Source organism: Carassius carassius, chromosome 18, assembly GCF_963082965.1.
Source record: "Carassius carassius chromosome 18, fCarCar2.1, whole genome shotgun sequence".
Lineage (NCBI taxonomy): Eukaryota > Metazoa > Chordata > Actinopteri > Cypriniformes > Cyprinidae > Carassius > Carassius carassius.
Genome location: NC_081772.1, coordinates 14,320,411 through 14,341,769, shown reverse-complemented (window position 1 = coordinate 14,341,769; position 21,359 = coordinate 14,320,411). Strand labels below are relative to the sequence as shown.

Here is a 21,359-nt window from a genome sequence, read left to right as displayed (position 1 = left end):
CTGAGAAAGTTTACAATTTTATGCACAAAATGAGCTCATTTCAATTTTGATTTCTGCTACAGGTCTCAAAATAGTTGGGACGGGGCATGTTTACCATGGTGTAGCATCTCCTTTTTTTTTCAAAACAGTTTGAAGACGTCTGGGCATTGAGGCTATGAGTTGCTGGAGTTTTGCTGTTGGAATTTGGTCCCATTCTTGCCTTATATAGATTTCCAGCTGCTGAAGAGTTTGTGGTCGTCTTTGACGTATTTTTCGTTTAATGATGCGCCAAATGTTCTCTTAGGTGAAAGATATGGACTGCAGGCAGGCCAGGTTAGCACCCGGACTCTTCTACGACGAAGCCATGCTGTTGTTATAGCTGCAGTATGTGGTTTTGCATTGTCCTGCTGAAATAAACAAGGCCTTCCCTGAAATAGACGTTGTTTGGAGGGAAGCATATGTTGCTCTAAAACCTTTATATACCTTTCAGCATTCACAGAGCCTTCCAAAACATGCAAGCTGCCCATACCGTATGCACTTATGCACCCCCATACCATCAGAGATGCTGGCTTTTGAACTGAACGCTGATAACATGCTGGAAGGTCTCCCTCCTCTTTAGCCCGGAGGACACGGCGTCCGTGATTTCCAACAAGAATGTCAAATTTGGACTCGTCTGACCATAAAACACTATTCCACTTTGAAATAGTCCATTTTAAATGAGCCTTGGCCCACAGGACACGACGGCGCTTCTGGACCATGTTCACATATGGCTTCCTTTTTGCATGATAGAGCTTTAGTTGGCATCTGCTGATGGCACGGCGGATTGTGTTTACCGACAGTGGTTTCTGAAAGTATTCCTGGGCCCATTTAGTAATGTCATTGACACAATCATGCCGATGAGTGATGCAGTGTCGTCTGAGAGCCCGAAGACCACGGGCATCCAATAAAGGTTTCTCCAGTTTCTCCAGATTTCTCCAGTTTCTCTGAATCTTTTGATGATGTTATGCACTGTAGATGATGAGATTTGCAAAGCCTTTGCAATTTGACGTTGAGGAACATTGTTTTTAAAGTTTTCCACAATTTTTTTACGCAGTCTTTCACAGATTGGAGAGCCTCTGCCCATCTTTACTTTTGAGAGACTCTGTTTCTCTAAGACAAAGCTTTTATAGGTAATCATGTTACAGACCTGATACCAAATAACTTAATTAATCACTAGATGTTCTCCCAGCTGAATCTTTTCAAAACTGCTTGCTTTTTTAGCCATTTGTTGCCCCCGTGCCAACTTTTTTGAGACCTGTAGCAGGCATTAAATTTTAAATGAGCTAATTAAGTGGATAAAAGTGTAAAATTTCTCAGTTTAAACATTTGCTACGTTATCTATGTTCTATTGTGAATAAAATATTGGCTCATGTGATTTGAAATTCCTTTAGTTTTCATTTTATTAAAATTTAAAAAAACGTCCCAACTTTTCCGGAATTCGGGTTGTAGATCCTCTATGCCCCGCCTCTCTCAAATGCATAGTTTTCTACAAAGTCCATCCTTCTGACAAGCACAGTTTGCTCTGATTGGCCAACTGACCCACTGCATTGTGGTCAACCAAACACTACAAGCACTCATCGGAAAAGTAACACCCCATTCCATAATCGCGAGCTTCATCTTTCAAAATAAATGTAAAGACAGTTAATAATGTCCTTAGTTTTACCATCAGTTCAAGCCTGAAAGGGGAACAGAGTGGTGTGACAGACACAGTGATGAAGCTCATATGTGTTTGCAGTACACAAGCCATGACGGTTAAGACTCTCTCTCTCTCTCTCTCTCTCTCTCTCTCTCTCTCTCTCTCTCTTTCTCTCTCTCTCTCACACACACACATGCGTGATGTGTAAAACTCTGGATTTGAACAGTCAATAGCAAATATTTAATTAAACTAATAACAAAACATACTTACAGTAGCTGATTCAGAAGCGCCAGATTGTCATAGCATAGTCAGAATTACCTCCTCTCCTAGGTTCACAAAACAGTTATCCATAAAATGTGTTGCTGTTCTTTTGTAATTAATATTAAAGATTCCTAAATGCATCTACTTTCAGAAGGATAAATAAAGTGCTATTGCTTTCGCCTAGATCGCACAGCATCTCCCTGACATGGCTGCTTCAATATTAACTGCGGTTATAGAAATGACGCCTTCTTTCTTTACGTTAACATTTGGGCGGCATTGCGCAAATATTTCCACATATATGACGTAGACATGTTAGCGGGGGCATGGCAGTCTTAACTTTGATAAAGTATATCTCTTTGGGTTTGAGACTTTAGTCTTTGCAACTTTACAGATATTCTTTATGTGCCAAGAGCTTGTAACACTCCAAAGAGAAAGGAAAAAATGAAATCGCATTTTACTGTTTGTTCAGTAAAATGTAAATTAGATCAATTATTTGATACATTTGTGATGCAGTGTATAATATTTTATGCTTTACAATGGACCTTAGTCAGGCTAGCCCTATATTTAATTATTGACAGGAATGAAAACAAAGCTGTGAGTGATAGAAGTACATGCATTCAGTGGATTGTACAACATACTAATTGTTCAGCTGACGGGAAAATAAAACTGTTGACAAAACCACCATAAAACCAGAAAATTACAATATCTACAGCCTGTGTACAGTGTGTAGCAATGTAAAGACTGGCAGTCTATTCCTCACAGCCAAGTTGTTATCCATGTTAAATTCAATAAGGCATCTAACCTAATTAACGTCTGTGTATAATTGGATATGATACCTGATCTGATCTCAGTATGGTATTCCAGTATGTATTTGACAGATATGTCAACAGAACTCCTTTTGAATTACGATAATTTGTCTAAGCCCATGGGCAAATATCTGTTCTTGTTTCAATCATAAACTCACATCATTTTAATTAATTAACTAAAAACAAGACTTCTTATTTTATGTCATTTTTCTTTTCAAGTTAATATATCTTGATTTAAGGATCTTAAGACATTTGCACTGGAAAACAAGGAAAACAGGACGAACATCACTGATCAGAAGTATAATATTTTAAAGTACTTGTACTTTATACATTATTTCCTTTTGTTTTTGTCAAATGAATTTTAACATAAAGGAGATATGTTGGACATTGTACTTTCAGACTTTAAAGTGTTGCAAAAAAACACTTTTTATATGTGATACAATTGATACAATTTATATATGAAACTATGTGAATGATTTATTCCTCAACAAAACACTATGTAATTGTCTATTAGCCGAAATAAAATTAAATATGTTACATTTAAAATGCATTCCAGCAAAAAATCCAGTCAGCATAATCAAAGCTTTATTGGCCTAGCCAAAAAGAGATCGCATTGAAGGGATTTTTTTTATAAACGAATATAAAAACCATAAACTATAAAAACATGGACGTAGTGTCCACAACGTCCGCCGTAGACTCCTGAAGTGTGTTTTTGACAGGGGGGCAGGGTTTCATATTTTTTTGAAGCACTGGGCACCGCCATTGGCTAGCGGACCCCCACCTGCTGTTAGTATTCCATTGACTCCCATTCATTTTGGCGTCACTTTGACAGCGAATAACTTTACATCTGAGGCGTTTAAAGACTCCATTTGTCCATTAATTATTTCTAAAGAAACACGAAAATGTATAAAAGGAGTTGAAATGAGTTATAAAAAAATTCACCCCCCCCCCCCCCCCTCACAGTTGTCATGAAGGGCAAAATTAGCTATTTAGACCAAAATCATTTTTTGCACCACATTTTGCACGTTTTTTTCTGCTGTAAAGTTGGGCATTTTAACATGGGGAGTCTAAGGGACTGACTCCCTTTTGCAGCCAGCCTCAAGCGGCCAGTGGATGAATTACAGTTTTAGTCACTTCCTTATTGGCTTCACGAGAGAGAGCGGGAGGTTGGCGCTTGATAAAAACCCATAATAAATAACTAATAAAACATAATAATAATAATATACCAAAATTACAGGGAAAAGACGATCAGTTACTGGACTTACAAGACTGTAGGATGGATAAAAAAAATTTCTTGTAGGTATATTTTATATTATGTACTTTATGTAACATTTATTCATGATAATCGCATGTAAATACAGCCCGGCAGCCAGTGCCTATGGTTACTATGATAAATTTAATAATTAAATATTTTATATTATAAATAATAATAATTTCTTTATTCAAAATAAAATATTAATGAAGAAATCTTTGATTAAACTCGTGGCCACGAGAAATGGATGTCTTTACCTCAACAAAAACTAAGTGAACAGATGTCTCCTTATGGGCACCATAATTGCCTAATGACGTTTCAGAACGTGAAATTGTGCCAAGTCCAAGGACACCAAAATCAGACAACGCAACGGGTGGACCATGTTAACTGAAAAATAATTCTCGATTATAAATTAGTACTTAAGTTAATTAATTCACATACTGAACCTTAACAATCCAAAAACATTTCCACCATGGACCTGCTTCATCTTTACGAATGGATCGATATAATGAGTATTTTGATATTTTCGTGTGTGTTTTTATTCCTGAGCGATTATATCAGAAATAAAGTGCCGAAAAACTTTCCTCCTGGACCATGGTCTTTACCGATTATTGGAGACCTTCATCATATCGATCACAAGAAAATTCATCTTCAGTTGGCAAAGGTAAATACAATTAGTTTTCTTGTTTGCATGTGTAAACGGTCATTTCAAACGTCCACTTTGCGAAGATGAAAGTGTACTGAAATGAAACAGTATTTAAACTATTTCATTTAGTATGTGTTTATTTTCAAACCATATCTTTAAGTTTGCAGAAAAATATGGAGACGTTTTAAGCATCCGATTTTTCGGACTAAGAATCGTTGTGTTGAACGGGTACAAAAGAGTAAAGGAAGTGTATGTACAACAAGGCGAAAACCTCGTAGATCGACCCATGTTACCTATGATTTACGACATCTTTGGAGACAAAGGTCAGATTTGGAAAATCTAATTACTTAAGTGGTAGTTTAAATTTAATAAGAGAATAAGAAAAACTTTCTCTCCAAATCCTGAAATCAGTATACTGGTCAAGATAAGTTAAGAATTGATTAAGATAAGTAGGAAATGCAAAAGTCTTATTTAAATGTGTTGTAAACAGGTTTAGGTAGCTCCAGTGGATATAAATGGAAGCATCAGAGAAGATTTGCACTCTCAACTCTTAGAAACTTTGGATTGGGAAAGAAAAGCCTGGAGCCGTCAATCCATCTTGAATGTTGCTTTCTGAATGAGACCATTTCAAGTGAGAATGGTATGTACAGAAGTACGTGGAATTTAACGAACTGACTAACATTGTTATTCTATAAACACAAGCATGGTGTAATTACATCACAGTTATGGTAACATTTCCAGGTCGACCCTTTAACCCTCAAATCCTGCTGAACAGTGCTGTCTCAAATGTGATCTGTGTGCTTGTGTTTGGTAATCGATTTGAGTTCAGTGACAATGACTTCCAGAATATGTTGAAGAACATCAATGAGGCTATGTATCTGGAAGGAAGCGTCAGCGTTCAAGTAAACATTTTCAGCATTTTGACCTCAATTTTCATCTCTTTGGTATGGTGCCCGGGAGAAAGCATTGTTGGTTCAGTTAGTTTTGCCGTGGCCACGAAATAATAATTTGTAGGAACGTGATAATATGTCGTGGCCACGAGATCATTTTGATGAGGTAACGACATCCTTTTGTTGTGGCCACGACTTCTTATTTTGAGGGAACTACATGTTTTTCTTGTGGCCACGAGTTTAATGCGTAAACAAACCTGCGTGACCATAGCAAACTGGGATTATCAGAGATGTATTCATTATAATATTTTAATTAGAATTAAGAAAATATATTATTTATTATAAAAAAAATATTTTATTACTTATTATAGAAAATATTTTATTATTAAATTAATATATTAACCATATGCCTTGGCTACAGGAATTTATTACGTGCCAGTGGCAGCGCTGGCCCCATCAAAAAGTTGCTTAGCCCCTAGTTTCATTTGTAAATGAAAACACAACTCATTCATTTATCATTTATCTGACAGTTATGCAAATAAAGTTTTGACATGATGATAAATGAGCGTTGTGTTTTCATTTACAAATGAATCTAATAATAATTTTGTAATTCAAAATAAAATATTAATGAATACATTTCTGATAATCCTGGGTTGCTATGGTCACGCAGGTTTGTTTACGCATTAAACTCATGGCTACAAGAGAAACATGTCGTTCCTTCGACATCAGAAGAAATGGATGTCGTTCCCTCAACATAGCATCTCGAGGGCACAACATAAGGATGTTATCTCATCAAAATGATCTCGTGGCCCCAACATAATGACATTACCACGAGTTAATATGACGTTCCCACGAATTAATATTTTGTGGCCATGACATATTATCATGTTCCCACGACAAAACAAAGTGAACTGACCATGTCTTCTCCCAGGCACCGTACTTTGGCATCTTCACTGCTCATATCTTTTTGTTCTTCTTTCTTTAGCTGTATAACATGTGTCCATGGCTCATGCGGCTACTGCCTGGACCACACAAAAAAATGTTTGCTCTGTGGCAGAAGGTGATTGACTTCGTTAGAGAGAAGGTAGATACACACAGAGTGGATTATGATCCATCAAATCCTCAAGACTACATTGACTGCTTCCTTGCCGAGATGGAAAAAGTAAGACCCTTTCATAGGCGGGTGTCAGTAAAGCCCCTTTCACACTGAGATTCCAGATAATACACTAGTAATGTGTACCAGCAATTGTTCCTGGATCATTAGTTTTTGGTTCGTTCACACTGCCTGTTATTTCCCGGAATCTGTGCATGCATTCACACACAACCCGTAAAGGTCCCGTAATGACACGTGACATCAGGATGTGACGTGTAATGTACTAGTCGAAAACACTAGGCACGTTATCTTTCACTCAAAGGGTTAGTTCACCCAATAATCAAAGTTATGTAATTAATAACTCACCCTCACTAACAAACCAGTGAGACCTCCATTTATTTTCGGAACACGGTTTAAGATATTTAAAAAAAGTTAACAGCTCAAGTCATTTGTGGATTAATGCGTATTGGAGACGCGAACCATTTAAAACGATTCAGTTCGATTTGGTGAACTGGTTCAAAAAGATCCGGTTACATCGAATGATTCGCTCGCGAACCGGATATCACAAACTGCTTTTTTTTTTAACTCTCTCACAACAGACACGGAAGAGAAGACATTGCTGAATAAAGTCTTAGTTTTTACACACAGTTTCAATGGAGGGACTGAGATCTCGGACTAAATCTAAAATATCTTAAAATGTGTTCCAAAGATAAACGGAGATCACACTGCTTTGAAACGACATGAGGGTGAGTTAATAATTACATAATTTTGATTATTGGGTGAACTAACCCTTTAAGCTGGCGAATGATCTCAGCTTTAGTGCGGATGGTGAGGAACTAACTGATCTTCATTACAGTTTGCACATATTTTTTCATACTGAACATTGATCTGCCTTCTAAACAACCGGTAAAAGAGTTGCACGATAACATGTGTCATCACTACGACACACCCTTTACGCCATTGGTTCTGGCTTTTATTCACACGGAGCTCGTTCCGGGACTGAACCCTGCAAGGTCACTCGGTCCCCAACCCGGAATCAATTATGGGACGTGCTTGCGTTCGCACAGAAGGCACTCTGGCCATTTTTCGGGAACAACGTGCAGTGTGAAAGGGGCTTAAGTGTGCTGTTGAAGGAATGCTGTGGTTATATTAATGTATGGCTATTGAATTGAAATACCTCTCTATCATGTTGTTTAGCTTAAAGACAACACAGCGGCTGGGTTTGATGTGGAGAACTTGTGCATCTGTACTCTGGATCTGTTTGTAGCGGGATCTGAGACCACCTCCACTACTCTGTACTGGGGTCTTCTCTACATGATAAAATATCCTGAGATACAGGGTGAGAGCTTACTGTGAGAAACTGCATTCATGTGCATATAAAATGTGGTATATACTCACACTCTTATGGCGCTTTTCCACTGCATGGTACGATACGGTACGGTTCAGCTTTGGCAGGATTTTGCACTGGGTACAGTACCTGGACTTTTTTCAGTACCACCTCGGTTGAGGTTCCACGTGAACCGTACTGTTACCAAAACGTGAAGTTTAAACTATGCTGATATCTGATTGGCCGGAGAGAATCAATCACTATTTGCGTCACTGTACTTACGACACGGACACACAACAGAACCGCTAGATTTCAGCGCAGCCAGCGAAGGTTTGAATGCAGCTGTTTTGAACGAGCGCATCCATTTTTTTAACAGCCAAAAAATGGTTGTTTCGTTGTCTGTTGAGGAAGTACAGATGTTCATCTTATTGATAGCAGAAGAGCGGATCCAGCAAGAGCTTGATGGGGCAACGCGGAATGAAAACGTTTTTCAGGAGTCACGGCAGTAGAGGCGGAGCAACTATAGCAACATGTGAATAATCCTGCCTACTCTAAAAAGATACTAAACTGCAGTGGAAACGCAAACTAAGCCGTACTGAGCCGTGCTGAGCCAAGTCGTACCACGCAGTGGAAAAGCGCCATTAGTTTTGTCTTGGACTGTCAATACATTGTATATTCAGTCAAAGTTCAGGAGGAGATTGATCGTGTTGTGGGAGGGTCACGACAGCCATCTTTATCAGACAGAGACAACATGCCCTACACCAATGCAGTCATTCATGAGATACAGAGGATTGGAAATATTGTCCCATTAAATTTGCCCCGGGCTACTGTGGAAGACACTCAGATAGGACAATACTCTATTCCAAAGGTACAATAGAACGAAGTGTAAACCTGAACACTGAATGTCTTTAACTCAAATCCAACACACCTTCACAAAAGTTTATAGTAGAACGATTCCCAACCATATTCCTGGAGTTATGCAAGACCCGGATTAGCTAGTTTAGGTGTGTTTAATTAGTGTTGAACCTAAACTCTGCAGGACAGGAGCAGGATCGGACACTGCTGATTTAAACTGACTGATTAATAGACTAAAGCTGGTACATAGCTACTCATCCTTAATGACCATTTTTATTCTTTAGGGTACAGCTGTCATTGGCAGTTTGACATCGGTGCTGTTTGATGAGTCTGAGTGGGAGACACCTCACTCTTTTAACCCGGGTCACTTCATGGATGCTGAGGGCAAATTCAGGCGGAGAGATGCCTTTTTACCTTTTTCTCTAGGTATACAAAAACTTCTTTCACACCACAATGTTGGAATACAGTTATTTCCCTATTTACTAGAACTGCAAAACATATACAAGGTAATTTTCTCTTCTTTCTGTTTTCAGGAAAGAGAGTGTGTCCTGGGGAGCAACTGGCACGAATGGAGTTGTTCCTCTTTTTCTCCTCTCTGCTGCAGCGCTTCACTTTCTCTTCACCAGCAGGTGTAGAGCCCAGCATGGATTACAGGCTGGGGACCACTCGATGTCCCCAACCGTATAAATTATGTGCATTGTCACGTTAAGACAATCTATTCATACAAACAGGTGTTTGCATATTGCTTGTGCCTCTGTACAGTATATATGTACCATATATGATTTGATAAAGTAATAGAATGTATTCTAATTTACTTTGGATAAGAAACCATTTGGAAAATATGGAATAATACAATGTATGAGTTGATAGGGTATGAGTCTTTATATAGGGTGACCATACAAGCCATTTTCCTAGGACGCATCCTTGCCAGGATTTCTATATTGCCTAAAACATCCAAAGTAGTTTGACCAATAACATGTATTGTACATAATCAACCAATCGTGACGTGTGAGAAGTTGAGATCTACTGAGAACGATCAAAGCAATGCAAATACACGTACATGTTTCAGTCTTTGTTTGTTCGTTCCACTTGAAGCATCGCTGCGCACCGATCATTGTATGACATTGTATGATTGTGATTCGAATCCATAAGGAGACGTCTGCTGTGCTCTCTATAGCTCTTAAGAATGTTATACAATAATCGATCTGCACAATGCAAACAGCCAAAACCTGGATATTTTAGGCAATATAGAAATCCTGGCAAGGATGCGTCCTGGGAAAATGGCTCGTATGGTCAAACTGTTGTAGGCTGCTTTGGTGTAATTTGCATATAGGGTGAATTCGGGTAATCAGTGAAATTTTTAGCAATTTTGATTATGCAATTTATTTCGATATCTATCTGACATTAGATCAACACATTAGACTTTTCTGAAATCCATAAGAGGATTTCTAATTACACCAGAAGAAAGAATTTTGATATTATACCAATCTACTGTGTTGATTCATTTGAAGTCATTTAAAACTATTTAAATTGTTTAATATTTGTTCAACATTGTATTAACATTTTAAAGAATCAACTAAAATGTAGGCAACAGCAAGCAGCAATTTGATTAATGGATTATTCAGTCAGTTATTCAAGTTCTCCATTCTATTAAAATTGGGGCTACTCTGGGAACTGCCTCCACTAGCTCTTTGTACTCCGCAATAGCTCCCTTCATTCTACTCTCATTCCATTGTTTTAGTTTCTTCCTATTTCTCCCATTTTCCTTTCTCTTTCTCACCCTTTCTGTTGCCATCTCTTTTCCTGAAGCTGTGGTGCCATTGTATTCTGTAATACATTTCATTGAGTTAAAGGCCATGGATATTTTCATATTTTTATGACCTATGACTCTGTGGGTGTGTGCACTTTTCTGTGAAATCACCCCCATGAAGTTATGTGATTTCAGACACATGACATCCATGCTAAAATTATAGAAAAAGTAATGTTGGCTAAATTTTGTTAGAACAGGAAATAAACACACTAGAGTTTAGATGTCCCAGATTACCCAGTGTTCCACATTACCCAATTTACCCACATTACACCCTACATATTTATTTCTGAAATGCTGGAAAGTATTTAAAAGAACAATACTTCATAACTGCTCCACCACAGCGTCTGGGAGCAGAAAGAGAAGAAAAGTAACAAGAAAAAAGGGGTCTTTTTATTATGGCCACAGCAGGTTTTTTTATTATGTGTATTATTATAAAAACGATATAACAGGAGATTTAAATGATAAAATAATATATAGGATATGATATAATTTGTAGGATGTTTAGGGTTAGGTTAGGGGTTAGGATTATTGAATAGGTATCCCTTAGTTTGGCTTGCTGAAGGTAGCAACCCTCGTTTTGACTAGCAGATTAGTTGAGCAACTGTAATTGTAACACAAAACTCCTAAATAATAAGCTGAATTTATTGAATTAAATATATGTCCATTAAAAGTATTTACCAGGCTGTTATGTTTTTCCTACATGATGTCTGTATGTGGCACATCTGGCTTTTTTGTTTCTATAATATAATAAAATAATATAATTTGTGTTCCTGTAGCTCAATTGGTAGAGCACTGCTCTATCAAGCGCAAGGTTGGGGGTTCGATTCCCCGGGAACACATGATAGTTAAAAATTGATAGCCTGAATGCACTGTAAGTCGCTTTAAAAGCATCTGCTAAATGCAAAAATTTAATTTAATTTAAATTTAATATGTATGAGTACTGTGTATATTTATTATGTAGGCCATATATTAGTATACAAACACATGCATGTATTTAAGAAAAATGTTTATATATTAAATATATTTATATAAAATATAAGAATATAAATGTATATACATGTAAATATTTTCAAAGTGTGTACTTATATATATATATATATATATATATATATATATATTTTTTTTTTTTTTTATTATTTATAGGCTACATAATCATTAAACAGTACACATAGGCCTACATATATTATGTAAACAAAAACTTTATTTTGGATGTGATTAATCACGATTAATCGTCTGATATCACTAATATATATACAATAATATATGCATGCATACATTTCTTCTGAAGATGCCTGAATGTTTTGTCAAATTTTAACATAAGTACAAACTTTGTTTAATGCATCTAGACTTAATTACGTTGCAGACATAGGCCTACATTACATTGCATTATAAAAAGCCTGTGTCAAAGTCAAGCACACTTCTGAATGGTTCGTGTTAGTTTCATAAAGCACTTTAGAATAGTAGACATCATAATGGTTTGTGGCATCAGTTTACTCAGTTTACAATTTAGTGCCTCTCTTTTCTAGAGGTAGAAAAGCTTCATTCTCCTTCCTATCTAAACATGGTACTATAAAAGAATGGATAACTTATTTAAAGTGTATATACAGTGTAGGCCTATAGATTATTTTGTTTCTTTTAATAAATCTTTTATTTAGATAAATACATTGCTCTATGAAAAGATGTAGGCTAAGTTACGTAACCAACGTGTAGTGTCCCCATATTAACAACCCATTTAGACCAGACCGTGCCCACTTCGAGCTTCCGAGCTCTTCGCACTTTAAATGCGCTAACCTACCCAAGAAATCCCAGACGTGTCAGTCATGGACCAGTTGGACCTTTACGAGTGGATTGATATAAAGAGTATTTTGATATTTTCGTGTGTGTTTTTATTGCTGAGTGATTATTTTAGAAACAAATCGCCGAAGAACTTTCCTCCTGGACCATGGTCTTTGCCGATTATAGGAGACCTTCATCACATCGACAATACTAGGATTCATCTTCAGTTCTCAGAGGTAAATACAATTACAGCTATAGCTAAATCAAATAAATATGAAAATTCAAAGTAGAGGTGAGTGAATGCAAACAGCATTAATCTCGTCGAAAAGCTTTGTATTTAACTACGACACCGAAAAGAAACTTATTTTCATGAGCAGGCCCGTCGCAAAAAGGCAAGCAAACCAAACAATTGCTTGGGGCCCCGAGCTGGCCTGGGGCCCCAAGACAACGACTGGTTAAGAATAAATGCAACGACACTGTGTGAGCGCCCCTTTGATCGTCTATGAAGTAAAGTGCAATGACACTGTTATCGGGATCACCCTCAACGAGCCCCTCTCAGTAGTCGCTGACAGCAGCCAGCCAACGTGATCTCTGCTGAAGAGGAGGATAAGAAAAAACAAGATAGTGGTAAGTGATAAATTACACTGGATAAAATAGCTCTACTTGTCAGTCTTGTACAAATTGTGTAATTTTGCAGCAGGTAGGCTAGCAAAAATATGTTTATGTTAGCTACCTGGCTGACGGAAAATGCTGCTTGTAACGAACAGTAAATGGAACTTTTTTTTTCGAACGGACGGAATATGTTTACTGTCATATGTTTTTTAACGGGATAAGGAAGACGCAGATCTGTTCCAGAATCACCAGTCACTTTTGCCCATGGACATTTCAGAATTATTAATATACAGTAGTGCTTGTCAAATTTCTAGGTGTCAGACACTCACTGATGCATTCTGTACCTGAACAGATGGATTATATTAATAAAAACATTATTTTTCCCCAGCTACACCGTCAATACCATCTCTCACAGTGGAAGACACTGCACCCAGAACAGAAATTGAGTTTGCACCACTTCCCAACACTGAGGTTTCCTCTACAGCTCAAGGTACCACAAGCACTGTCATTATAGCAGATGACCCTGCGCAGTGGCCAGCAGTCCTGACTGATAGTGTGCGCTGTCAAATTGTTAAAAAAGGACCAGTACAAGTCACAAACATTGTTTTCCCCCAAAATTCTGAGAATCCACCTCGAAGATTCACAAATGACAATTACATGAGAAGCATGAAAAACAGCTTTCCATTGTTCTGAGAATAGTCAATTGCGAACCATCTGTGTCCATTGCAGAACATTTCTTTGGATTTTTAGATGGTGAAAACACAACTGGTAAAGCCTGACTGAAGTCCTGCTTGACCACCTGCAGAAACACAGCCTGAGTCTTTCTGACTGCCGTGGTCAGTCTTATGACAATGGCAGCAATATGATTGGCCATAAACAGGGTGTTCAGGCAAGAATTTTGCAATTGAACAGCAAAGCATTTTACATTCCATGCAGCAGTCATACACGTAACCTGGTTGTGTAAGATGCTGCCAAGTCCTCAGTGCTGTCCATCTCCTTCTTTGGTGTGTTGCAAAGACTCTATAACTTATTCAGTTCCTATGTGCAACGCTGGGCAGTTCTAAAGGAACATGTAAAGCAGTTCACTTTAAAACCTTTGTCAACTACAAGATGGGAAGCTCTGATTGACTGCATGAAGGTGGTGCGATACCAGTTACCAGAGATCCTGGATGCATTGTCTGCACTCCAGACAATTGCTATACAGAAGGGGGACTCAGAGACCATGTCCACTGCTAAAAGCTTACATGGTGAGTTGAAGACCTGGTCTTTTCTGCTTTACAATGTTTTGTACCAGATCAATCACGTCAACAAGCTGCTACAAAGTCCAAATGTTTCCATGGAAACACTTAGATCAGAAACAGAAGGAGTAAAAGACTACCTTGAAGACTTCAGGGAAATTGGGATTGCTTCCTGTCAAACTGATGCAAAAGACATTGCAGAAATTACCTTTCCTGAGAAAAGGCAGCGTAAAAAGAAAAGACAATCTCTATATGAAGGTACAGAGGAACCTCAGTCTACTCCAGACGAGACTTTCAGAAGAGACTTCTTTCTGACCATGGTTGACACTGCCCTCAGAAGCCTAAGTGACAGGTTTTCAAGATTGAAGGGTGTTAATGACCTTTATGACTTTCTGTTCTCAAAGGACAACATGAAGCAGACAATAAAGAATGGAAAGCTTCATGAACGATGCAAAAAATAGGAACAAACCCTCCATGACATTGATGCTGATGACTTGGCACTTGAGATCAATTCATCTCTCTACACTTTTCCAGACCATGTAGCCACTTCCCCATTTGACATGCGTAATTACATATACAGTGAGAAGCTACTGGATTTGTACAGTAATTTAAGCATTGCTTTGCGTCTACTCCTGACACTCCCTGTGTCAGTGGCCTCTGGTGAGAGGAGCTTTTCAGCTTTGAAGCTGATAAAAAATTACATGAGGTCCACCATGGGCCAAGAAAGGCTCACAGGACTGGCACTTATGTCAATTGAGCGTGATTTTCGCCAGTCTTTGGACATGGAGGACATTGTGATTCCCTTTGCAGAAAACAAGGCTCGCAAACAACAGTTTTAGATAATTTGCACATGTTTGTGAGAACTGAAAAATGTTAATGTGAGTGTGTGTGTGTGTGTGTGTGTGTGTGTGTGTGTAAGTATGTTAGATTTAGTTATTGTGCACTTTTTAATGTATATTTGATTTTATGGTACAGTGGTGTTTTTTGCAAATGTTCAATTGTTGAAAATGTTCAAATTTCTAATATTTTTTCAAGCAGTATTTGCACTGTAAACATTTTTTATTTATGCACAGTATATGCAACAGCAGTATTTGCACTGTAAACCTTTTTTATTTATGCACAGTATATGCAACAGCAGTATTTGCACTGTAAACCTTTTTTATTTATGCACAGTATATGCAACAGGAGTATTTGCACTGTAAACTGTTTATTTATATAAAGTGTGGGTGAACTTAAACTGTATGGCTATGCTGTGGTTCCTGTAGGCTTTGCGTGTGTGCGGGGGTTCGGGGGGGCCTCCATGTTCATTTTGCTTGGGGCTCCCAAATTCCTTAAAACGGCCCTGTTCATGAGCGTATTATATCCACATTGTAAAACGATGTTTTAGTTAGGACGTGTAACTCGGGTTTGTGATTGTGACGCAGTTGCTGGAAATATTCTTGTGTTCCCAGAGTCTTATGTTTCCCATTTTATTGCAAATAATGAAATATAGGTCGGTAGCTCTGGGGAACATACTGCCATTGTAATACAATAATATCTTAAACGTGTACAATTAATCCATCTGAATAAAGCATAAAGATGTTAATTTCTTGATTATAAACATTAGTATGCTTATTATATCATTTCTGGAGCTCAGGTTCTAACAACAAATCATATTTTACAGTTTGCAGAAAAATATGGCAAGATTTTCAGCCTTAGAATTCTTGGACCAAGAATTGTTGTGTTGGATGGATATAAACTTGTGAAGGAGGTGTATTTACAACAGGGTGACAACCTCGCTGATCGACCCGTGTTACCTTTATTTTATGAGATAGTTGGGGACAAAGGTAAGTCTAAAATCTGAATGTTAAACTGGTACTTTAACATTTCACCAGTAATGATCAGTAATCAATAAACAGTAGAGGGTCTGTTTTGTGTTCAGGTTTAGTTGGTGCCAATGGGTATAAGTGGAAGCGACAGAGGAGATTTGCGCACTCAACTCTTCGGAACTTCGGACTGGGAAAGAAAAGCCTGGAGCCATCCATCAGTGTTGAATGTTGCTTTCTGAATGAGGCTATTTCAAATGAGCAAGGTATTTAGTAAGGTTTGTTTGGCAAAAACAACTGAAAATGACATTGGAAATCAGAAGTACATTGTTATTAATAACTTATTTTCCAGGTCGATCATTTGACCCTCGTTTACTGCTGAACAACGCCGTCTCAAATGTGATCTGTGTGCTTGTGTTTGGTTATCGATTTGAGTACAGTGACAATGACTTCCAGAATCTGTTGAAGAACATCAGTGAGGCTGTGTATCTGGAAGGAGGCATCTGTGCTCAAGTAAAAAAAAAAATTACATTTTTATGTTAACTTTGTTCTTTTTCCCTGCTCAGCTGCTTCTTCTTGTTCTTTTTTAGCTATATAACATGTTTCCATGGCTCATGCGGCTACTGCCTGGACCACACAAGAAAATTCTTACTCTGTGGCATAAGGTGATAGACTTTGTTCAAGAGAGGGTGAATGCACACCGAGTGGATTATGATCCATCAGATCCTCGAGACTACATTGACTGCTTCCTTGCTGAGATGGAAAAAGTAAAACCCTTTTGTAGGCAGGTGTCAGTAAATGGAATGCTCTGGTTATAATCTGTGGCTAATGAATTCAAATACTTTTCAATCATGTTGTTTAGCTTCAAGACAACACAGCGGCTGGGTTTGATGCGGAGAACTTGTGCATCTGTGCTCTGGATCTGTTTGTAGCAGGAACTGAGACCACCTCCACTACTCTGTACTGGGGTCTTCTCTACATGATAAAATATCCTGAGATTCAGGGTGAGAGCTAACTGTGAGAAACTGCATTCATGTGCACATAACATGTTATATATACTCACAATCTTAGTTTTGTTTTGGACTGTCTCTACATTGTATTTTCAGCCAAAGTTCAGGAGGAGATTGATCGTGTTGTTGGAGGGTCACGGCAGCCATCTTTATCAGACAGAGACAACATGCCCTACACCAATGCAGTCATTCATGAGATACAGAGGATTGGAAATATTGTTCCAATAAATGTAGTCCGGGCTACTGTGGAAGACACTCAGATAGGACAATACTCTATTCCAAAGGTTGGCCTAGTGATGTTTAATGCTCTATAAGATTGTCAATTTAAAGGGGTCATATGATGCTTTTTTAAAGATCATTATTTTATGTATTTGGAGTAACAGAATATATTGACGTGCTTTAATGTTCAAAAAACACAATAATGTACAGTATTAGAAAAATTATGTAAGTCTTCTATGCCCCGCCTCTCTCAAATGTGTCATTTTCTACAAAGTCCCTCCTTCCAGCAAGCGCGGTCTGCATTGATAAATAAATGTAAAGTCTTAAATGTCTGTCTTAAATGTAAAGACAGTAAATAATGTCCTTAGTTTTACTATCAGTTCAAGCCCCTAAAGAGAAACAGAGTGATGTGACGGACACAGTGATGAAGCTCGTATGTGTTTGCAATACACAAATCAGGACTGTCAAGCCAGCTGACTCCACTGTGACCCTCTCTCTCTCTCTCTCTCTCTCTCTCTCTCTCTCTCTCTCACACTCACACACACACACACACACACACACACACGTGCGACACCCAAAACTCCACATTTGAACAGTCAATAGCAAATACTTAACCTAATAACAAAACATACTTACAGTAGCTGATTCAGAAGCACCAAAGTCAGAATGACCTCTTCTCCTAGGTTCACGAAACGGTCATCCATGAAATGCATTTCTGTTCTGTTGTAAGTAATCCTTTAGATTCCTAAATGCATTTACTTTCAAATAAAGTGCTTTTGCTTTCGTCTAGATACACACAGCATCTCCCTGACATGGCTGCTTCAGCACTAACTGCGGTTACTGAAACCATTTCTTTCGTTGCGTGAATATTTGGATGGCAATACACAAATATTTCTACATAGTGACGTAGACATGTGGGTGCATGTTTGAATGAGCCATTTTAGTTGGGTGTGGCAGAGTCTTAACTTTGATAAAGAATATCTCTCTGGATTTGAGACTTTAGTATTTGTAACTTTACAGATCTTCTTCAGATTGTAACACTCCAAAGAGAAAGGAAAATTTGAAATCGAATCATATGACCCCTTTAAGCATTTGCATTTTTGTAATTGACATTTATGTTTAGAACCCATTAATTTAAGCATAGTAAGAGTATAATTATACTTTTGCAGGGCACAATAGTGACTGGCAATTTGACATCGGTGCTGTTTGATGAGTCTGAGTGGGAGACGCCTCACTCTTTTAACCCGGGTCACTTCCTGGATGGTGAGGGCAAATTCAAGAGAAGAGATGCCTTTTTACCTTTTTCTCTAGGTACAGAATAACTTGTTTCCTTGAAAATAATACAAAGATATATGCTGACAGTTCTTTGAAAGCCCCTATAAAAAGAAACACATCATGATTACCCATATTTATTTTTCAGGAAAGAGAGAGTGTCTTGGGGAGCAACTGGCACGAATGGAGTTGTTCCTCTTTTTCTCCTCTCTGCTGCAGCGCTTCACTTTCTCTTCACCAGCAGGTGTAGAGCCCAGCTTGAATTTTAAACTTGGGGCCACTCACTGTCCCCAACCATATGTATTATGTGCAGTGCCATGTTAAAACATATCATTTTATAGAATTATTTCACTAATCAAAAAAAAACATATATGTTTATAAAAAAAGATGATAATGCATTTTAGTTGGCTGGTTGGATACAGACTGGCCGTTGATTGGTTTTATTGTTAATTAGTGGTTCAGAAAGTGGTTTATTTTTATAATAAAAATAAATATATGATATTAAATTATTTCTTTAATTAAATTATACTCTAAATAATGGTGGTAGTAATGTCTTAATGATTAAGTCATCAAGTCATTTATTCATTCGTTTGATTCATTCAAATGGCTGATTCATTCAGGAGTGAAGTAAATGGTTCTTTATGAATTGTTCATCGAATCATTAGGCTTGCTCGACTTGTTCGAGCGGATCATCACCATCAGACCGATCGGTGTGTGACATCAAAGAACAGCAAGAGCTTAGAGAGCAGACGAGTCCTTGTGTTTTTTTAATCACTCTCGCGGTACTTTGATGTCATACACCGATCGGTCTGTGCAGCTTCACTTCAAATCCAACGCGACTATGGCCAGTGGTTCAACGCGTCAAATGGTTCACCAAATTCGTTCAAAACGTGTATTAAGAAATGAAAGGCAGCTTTGGGTTGCTCGGGGATGAACAGTTCTGATTTGTCTTTATATTTAGGTTGGCAAAATTGAGTAAAACAGACAACATTGTGTCTAAAATAACACAATATTAACTTCTTAATGAACTGAGTATCATATTTGTACTTGTGTTATATTGCACTTACTGACTAAATTCTGCACTCTGGTGAATTAATTCTCTCATCAGAAGCAACGAAGTGCAGATGTGCGTACAATTATTAATTTCACAATGTAAACAGTTTCAGTGATTATAATGGTTTTGAAAGTTCTTGAACTCTGGCTAGACTAAAGTCAGTAAAACTATGTTCTTTGCTCTCTTTCTGTACAATGAAAGTGTTATAAGTATAGTAACACCCATATCTAGTACTTAAAGGGATACTCTTCCCCAAAATGAAAATTTCATCAATCACTCCCATGTCATTCCAAACCTGTAAAAGCTTTGTTTGTCTTCGGAACAAAATATTAGATATTTTGGATGAAAACTGGGAGGCTTTGGATTGTCTCATTGACTGCCAAGTAAATTACACTGTCAAGGTCCAGAAAAGTATGAAAGACATTGTCAGAATAGTCCATCTGCCATCAGTGGTTCAACCTGAACATTATGAAGCGTTGAGAATACTTTTTGTACCGAATAACAAATTTATTCACCAATTCCTCTCCTCCATGTCTCTCCACATCACCGTAGTGCCATTTTGGAGAATATCCGCTGGACGCAAGCAACGTAAGCACTTCTGTATTCATCTGTTTCTCTGTTCCACTGTTTCTCCATCGGATTGTTTCTCCATCAGGGCTCCTATGTCTATTTTGTTTCGTTTTTTATACTTTGTACTTTTGGTTAAAAATAAATGTAGTGCAGTTGAATACTTAAAAGTTTTATTTTACTCAAGTAAAAGTACCACAATTTAATTATACATAATCTATAAAGGTGCAAAATGCATACTTACACATATTTGAGAATCAAGATATTTCATGAGATATAGTTAACATGTTCGGGAATATTTTGAATGAAAAGGAAAAAATAAACAAAGCATCAGTTATATAGTGCTAAGCAGGACGAACACCCCCCCCCCCCATTCAAGCAAACACAAAAATAATTAGTGCATTACACTACAATACAAAAGTATTCGTCAGATAAATTAAACATGATGAAACATTAATTTGAGTTTACATGACATGGTGAAAAATGACTGAATGAATAATACTGAAAGTACCGAAATACTGAATTTGAAAACCGTGCCCTCTAAAAGCAGAAGTGGCCTCTGCCTGGCCTCCCCACTGCCACTACATTTCAGTTGAATTATTTTGCTCCAGATTAAGAAAAGAATGAATTTGAATTGGACTTCCCATTGATCTTTTGTTGCCATCTACAGTGGCAGTCAACTGAGTCAAATCTGGGCCAGTTGATGTTTAGCAGGCAGCCCCTGTAAATCGAGTGAAAAATCTATAATATGGATATGTTAATGAGTCGATTGTCTTTTCCGTTTAAATAACAATGAAACACCAACATAGATGTAATCGACTTAAGCAGTGTTATGCTGAAAGCCGTAGACTTAGATGGTGCTATTCACTAAGCATTATAGGGTAGGTATTTGAACACACTTCGTTTTCATGGAGATGGGGTCCATTTTTCATATCTCGCTTAATAAATCTGAGATTATTTGAAAGATGCCAGATCTTCTAATAGTTATTAATGTTCTCTGGCTAATTTGGTTCTTCTTGTCTCGTAAAGGGCAGATGTATCGTTCATAGATATACATATCTATGGCATTGATACTTAAAACCACTGTCAGCAATGCAGCGATTAGCTGGTGGCAAGACAGCATCGCAATGACATCATATAATTAAATTACAAATCCGATTCCAAAAAAGTTGGGACTCTGTACAAATTGTGAGTAAAAAAGGAATGGAATAA

General features: G+C 37.7%; 2 protein-coding genes across 4 annotated transcripts; both read left to right on the top strand.

Annotated features, from left to right (window-relative positions):
- Positions 1-4,326: 4,326 nt before the first annotated feature.
- LOC132092492 (cytochrome P450 2J3-like) lies at positions 4,327-10,978 on the top strand. 3 transcript variants are annotated; one of them, XM_059498744.1, is made up of 9 exons: positions 4,327-4,637; positions 4,780-4,942; positions 5,110-5,259; positions 5,361-5,521; positions 6,495-6,671; positions 7,800-7,941; positions 8,610-8,797; positions 9,069-9,210; positions 9,318-10,978. In XM_059498744.1, exons 1-9 carry the CDS (start codon positions 4,446-4,448, stop codon positions 9,491-9,493), a joined length of 1,491 nt encoding a protein of 496 aa, XP_059354727.1. In that variant the 5' UTR covers positions 4,327-4,445; the 3' UTR covers positions 9,494-10,978. The 3 variants fall into 3 exon arrangements, with proteins under 3 accessions (XP_059354727.1, XP_059354726.1, XP_059354728.1); XM_059498743.1 differs by having other exon boundaries at positions 5,110-5,271; XM_059498745.1 differs by lacking the exon at positions 4,780-4,942 and having other exon boundaries at positions 4,426-4,637; positions 5,110-5,271.
- Positions 10,979-12,363: 1,385 nt separating this feature from the next.
- Positions 12,364-19,578, top strand: LOC132092493 (cytochrome P450 2J4-like). Its single transcript, XM_059498746.1, has 9 exons — positions 12,364-12,606; positions 15,884-16,046; positions 16,142-16,291; positions 16,378-16,538; positions 16,616-16,792; positions 16,888-17,029; positions 17,132-17,319; positions 18,424-18,565; positions 18,675-19,578. Exons 1-9 carry the CDS (start codon positions 12,415-12,417, stop codon positions 18,848-18,850), a joined length of 1,491 nt encoding a protein of 496 aa, XP_059354729.1. The 5' UTR covers positions 12,364-12,414; the 3' UTR covers positions 18,851-19,578.
- Positions 19,579-21,359: the final 1,781 nt, after the last annotated feature.